The sequence below is a fragment of the Rhipicephalus sanguineus genome, chromosome 4, assembly GCF_013339695.2.
Source record: "Rhipicephalus sanguineus isolate Rsan-2018 chromosome 4, BIME_Rsan_1.4, whole genome shotgun sequence".
Classification (NCBI taxonomy): domain Eukaryota; kingdom Metazoa; phylum Arthropoda; class Arachnida; order Ixodida; family Ixodidae; genus Rhipicephalus; species Rhipicephalus sanguineus.
The window spans coordinates 78078158-78084139 of record NC_051179.1 but is presented as its reverse complement, the minus strand read 5'-3'; the positions used below and the strand labels follow the sequence as shown (position 1 = coordinate 78084139).

The 5982-nt window shown below is 46.3% G+C and overlaps 1 protein-coding gene across 1 annotated transcript; it reads left to right on the top strand.

The window, feature by feature from the left end:
• The first annotated feature begins 992 nt into the window (after positions 1-992).
• LOC125758396 (integumentary mucin C.1-like) lies at positions 993-3109 on the top strand. The gene is made up of 2 exons (XM_049415493.1): positions 993-1530; positions 2808-3109. The coding sequence occupies exons 1-2, from the start codon at positions 1008-1010 to the stop codon at positions 3044-3046; spliced, it is 762 nt and encodes a 253-aa protein (XP_049271450.1). The 5' UTR covers positions 993-1007; the 3' UTR covers positions 3047-3109.
• Positions 3110-5982: the final 2873 nt, after the last annotated feature.

The following is a 5982-nucleotide window of genomic DNA, read 5'->3' as shown; positions in this document are numbered from 1 at the left end:
TTGCTCCCCAACAAGGTTAAATATCGAGATGAGTAATGAGTATTGCCAACTTGATCTTCAATGAAATTTGCCATTATTCTGAGGCTTGCTAAGAAAACCAATAACACACTTTGAGCTTTATCTGTCCGGAAAGTTTGGAATATTAAAATCTTAGGGCTTGAGAGCAAATCGCTCCCTTTTCTTCGCCTAACGCCAATGTTTTAAGTGCTCTACTAGGATGGCGGCCGCCATCTTTTAATGGTGCACCGCTTTACTCTTCAGGCACAATTAATACTCCTTGTCAATAATTCAGTCGTCAACATAATGAAATCCTGCTTCTCGGTGGAGCTTTAAGGACTCGCGTAGAAACCGTGAGTGTCCCCTGCATTGATGTCGCATCATACGCCTCGGGATCATTACAGCAGCATAAATGCCACGTGCTTTATCTTCATGATGCCATACCTTTCCCTAGGCTTGCCATGTACAGTGGCGCTCAATATGAGCAATACAATCATTGTCACCACACAATATGAGCGGTGACAATGATTGTAGGGGCACCAATACATTTCGGAAATACCAGTAGTCTAAACAGTGTGCACGTCACTGACTGATTTTTATGTCGGCACCACTGTACAGTGTTGGTGTCGCTTCTGCTACCGGCACAATGTTGCAGCTCATGTTGGGCGTAACTGTACTTTCATATAGCGTGCGTCAGCAGACGGATCTCGCTATCGGCGCTGGATGTTTGCATTGAAAGATAAATCAGTTGAGGTATCTCGCGTTGGGGCATCTAGGCCAACAACACTGAGCACATAAGACATGACACAGTGTCGCAAGGAATTTAGGACTGTTACTCGTATGTTGTAGGCTATTGCGATGCTGTTTTTCCTTTCTTTGTCCATATAAGCGCATTGCCGTGCGGCGTTTAGCCGTAGGTCGTAGTTAGTGTGTATCATCCTTGTCTATGCCAAGGAAGATTAACTTTATGATCTTGCTTCTTTGAAATCAAATGCTTTCGGAAACAACGTATGCTCGTTGCTATAAAGAAGACATTGCGCTGGAAATCTCGGTTTGCATTCGCAGGGCGGCCAATGCCACCTCCAACCACGGCGGAGCCCACAACCACCACGACAACTACTACTACTACTACTACAACCACCACCACTACAACCACTACCACTACAACCACCACTACCACTACAACCACTACTACCACAACGACAACCACGACTACTACCACCACAACCACGACTACTACCACAACAACCACGACCACTACTACAACCACCACCACTACAACCACCACTACCACTACAACCACAACTACCACAACCACAACCACGACTACTACCACAACCACCACAACCACTACCACTACAACTACCACCACTACGACCACTACCACTACAACCACTACCACCACTACAACAACTACCACAACAACCACGACGACAACGACAACCACAACAACGACCACCACTACCACAACTACCACCACTACTACCACGACTACCACAACTACGACAACGACGACCTCTAGTACCACAACAGGTAACTCGCACCTGCATGAAGAACTCGTTTACCCGTGAAGCATGGTCCTTATAGTTATGCAAGCCTACAGTACTCGTCTTGCTGCATGGATGGATAGATACTATGAGCGTCCCCTTTATAGCGAGTGGTCACCTGCGCGTCGGCAAACTCTGAAATTAGGCCTGATGCCTTGTTTAGCCGAGAAATTTTTTTTAGCCTATAGAGAAAACAATTGCAAATTCATAGCCTGACCTGACTAATTTGACACCGCGCCTTCTAGATTCGAGATAATTGATGGTCCATGCGATTGGAATGCACGCGCAATGTAGAACATAGGCATTGTGTTAATCAAATTAAATTAAGTACTAACCGCGTTGTGTACTTAATGTGCTTCGCGATCACGTACGGTTCTAATGTTGGTATTTTGAAATTCCGGCGCTGTGTTGATATGCAGTGCGTGTTATTAAATAATCGGGTGTCCGGAGTTGCTCCTGAATACGCAGTAGCGGCTAGCAGCAGCGAATTTTATTGTAAATTCTGCGGTTTTGCACACCGAAATACTTACATGATTGTGACGAATGTGGTAGTGAATGACTCCACGTTAAATCCGACTACCACGGGTCGTTTAACCTACGCGTAAATCTAAGCACACTGGCGTTTTTTTTTTTTGTCTTTTGTTTTGCATTTTTGTCTTCGTCTAAATGCTTCCGCCGTCACTGCGAATCGAAGCCGCGTTTTCGTGCTCCGTAGCGACGGCAGCGAAATCTGTGTCGCCACTGAAATGGGCGTACCTCTTGCCACGCGCGCTTCTTTTCGTATATTTATGTAACCGACCTATTCCACGTGTAACCACCACTCGGCGCAGGCCGCACCGCAATGTCTTGGAATCTCCTTGATTTTTTCGGACTGTTCTGATAAGATTGCGCGCACAACTCGAGTAGTCGAGCTTATTCTGGGACTAACGCGGCTACCACCTGTAGCGCTGGTGGTAGCCGCGTTAGTCCTTTCATCCTGCATGTTTGAAAGCTGATGAGTTGCACTAACGACCAGATCACCGACGGCCGACGACGGTGCCCGCCGCTATCAGTGTACAGCGCGCAGTGTTTGTACATTGGGTATTCATTTTCTGGGCGCAAGTTCGCCCACTAAAGTGTTTCAGCTTACGTGCTGCAGTTCGCGTGCTTCACTGTCACGTGACACTATAGGTAACGGCTGTAAGCGAAAGAGTCCACAAAGGCGAAAGAGTCCACCTGCTGAAGGCGAAAGAGTCCACAAACGGTTACCTTATGCACATGCAGGCATACCGACGTCTCAACCCTTGGGCAAGTACCCGGTGTTCTGCGTGCTGACCACCATCCAGGCGAACTACGACCGCATCTCGCTGGACAGCGCGTGCGACTACATACTCATACCGTTCTATACGAGGGGCAACGACACATTCGTCGATGACAGCAACCCCGTGACCCAAAAATTGCTCGCCAAGGCTCAAAGCAATACGGGCAGGGCAACGTACATTATCTACGTGCCGTGGACGTGAGTGGATGATGTAGCTGCAAACGACGTCATCAGCATCTCAACCATCATCAACACAATGTTTCTTTTTTTTTTTTCACGGGCGACTGCTCTTCTTTCTTCGCCGTCACTGAAGCTCTTATAAAGACATAATGGTACCTACGATCATTACGTGACGTCCCACATAAAAAAAAAGACAGGCATTAGTAGTGTCACAGTTTGGTAAAGTTAACCTCCTCTGATGCAAGCAACGCGAAATGAACGACATAGAATAAAGTCAGACAATAGAGGTACGGCCTCGCGACTACGTGTTTTACGAAATTGGAGAGATATAACCACGTATAAACGCGCGTGGTAATGTGGTATCCCGTGCATCTTGCGTGCACCACGTGCCTTTTCTAGGAAAGGTGGATCAAAATCTTTATAAATTGCAAACAAAATAAAACAAGCCCTATTCTTCTTGTTATAAAGCACGCCACTCAATTAACGAAACATCTGTGGCACTTTATTCCACAACAGCAGGCCGCACGTTCCTCTCACCGTGCGCCGTTCTCACTGTTACAGTACCCAGACATGGCGGCACACTATGACGTCGATGCACAAGTTTGGTCACGGTTACGCTTTCTCCTCTTTTTAGGGGCGAAGCTCCTTAATGCGGCACCCGTTCGTCCCTCGTAGTCGTAGTCGTAGTAGTGCGTAACCAGTCGTAACGCTAGTACCAGATCTTGACCTCCAAGGTGGTGCCGGTAGGAGATTTTTCCTGTGTGTTGTTGAACAATAAAAAATTCGCAGCGTGCGCGTTAACTAAAAGCCGAATTCTTCTGTCTCTCATTCCCCATTAGCATCCATTGGCATGTTCCAGTAGGAAACGTTAGTAGAAGTAGAAGTGTAAGTGTTAGCTAAAAGCCGACTTCTTCTGTCTCTCATTCCCATTAGCAGCCATTGTTTACCTCCAAGGTAGACTAAGCGTAGAAAGCAAAACGAAAAGACGCCAGATGTTTTCTAAAGCAATGGTTTTCTAAACAATGAAAATTCACAGCGTACATGTAAAATTAAAATGAGCTGCAAGTCGTCATAACTCATCGAACCTTTAGTATAAACGCGCCCGATCTCACGACGGTGATGATGTACTGGGCAGAATTCACGGTAGATCACGGTTTACCGATGAACCTCCGCAGCTTCGCCCACTCATCATCATTCACTCCGTGGATATGCTGTGATTTTTTTTTTGGTTTACGTCGACCGTTCTTTCACCGAAATACGATCGTTTTCTATTTCTCTGAGCCCCTATTCGTAAAGTTTACCATACTTCCTGCTGTTTGCACATGCAAAGCTATTCTGCTGGTATTGCTGTACAAAGTGATCAACCGCCAAGTTTCTGTTGATACCTTTCGAATTCATAAATTCATTAATAAGAATACAACTAGGTTTGCTCTTTCAAATAATTTTCTGCTACCGAAAGTCGCTGAGAATTATGGTGAGCAAACTGCCTTTTTCAGTGGAATTTAGATGTTGAACACCCTAAACTCTGATTTCAAAATGTTATTATTTAGCCGTTTTCGATCGTCTTTGAAACCATACCTGTTCTCCTCACATTAATTATTGCAGCAATCAGTTTTTGCATTGCCTCTATTGATAATCTTCCATGTGTTTTTACACCGCCTCTTAACATACGTGCTTTCGTCGCATTTGTCTATCGATCAATTTTTGCATTGACTATCATGACGTTCTATGTATTTTTATTTATTCTATTTGTGAATGTATAGTCAAAACAAACCTATTCAGTCAATCTCCTCCTGTACTTACTAATTTGTTTCGTCCAATTCTGATAGGAGGCGCTCCCATAGTTCTTACTTATGGGCCTCCTCCTGAAAATGTTGCACCTTCATATATGCATTGTATTTTGCGATTCTCTCCAACCTGAAACATATGTCTCGGTGCAAGAAGCTGCCACCGCAGCTGTCGAGATTACGCATATTGCTCACGGTGCTTCTCGATATGCTTGAATACGCCACGCTTTCCCTCCCAATGACGCCAATGCAAACCATGTGCAGTAAATTCGGAGACAAACTTCGGGGCTTATATCCACTACGGCGTTGCAGGATGTGGATGGCGATCCAGAAGGACCTGTTAACACCCAAAGGAATGCAACAGCTGGATACGTACTGGACCAGGTACAAGGTGTTCCACTACGGCATCTTGAATGTTGAAGTGTCGCCGGACGTCCACACCCAAAGAGGGTTCATACTGCCGAAGACATACGATACCCTCAAGGTGCGCGTTCACTTCTACTGATAATCACTTAGCTTTGTTTTTCCTCGGACATTGGAGGGCAATGCAGATAAAAAACTTGAGTTGCGCAATCATCTTAACGCGAATGAAACTCTGGCCATGACGGCGTCAGGGGGAGACGCGAGGCACGTCTCCCCTTTAGTCCGCCCAAACCCTGGTTGTATTGTCAATCAAAGCTGAGAGCATGGTAGTTCATTCAGCATGAGATTGATATTGGGCACATAGGGAACGTAGGTTAGCAGCGATGGCGTAGAGGTAGAGCATTAGCCCCGCGTGCAAGAGGCCAGTGGTTCGAATCCCGGTGCCGGACAATTCCCCACCGGATAAAAAAATTCGCGTTATGATGGAATTGCATAAAAAAAGAGGCCCGGAGTGTGGCTTCATCGGTGACCACGGCCGGTAATGCACTCCCTCACTCATCAGAGAAGGATCGGCCACCCTGGTGCAGTATTTGGCCACTATACTCCCACATGAATAAACCATTAACCCTCGGCCCTCAGTGCCCAGCGGCTGCGAAGCAATTGACCACGGCAGTGGTCAGACCTGCGACGCAGCGGAGGGTGCTAAGAATGTCTGGGTCCGGACAGACCGCCATTGGAATCTGAACTTAACAACGTTTAACGCCAGAACATTATCTAGTGAGGCGAGTCTATCAGTGCTATCGAGGAA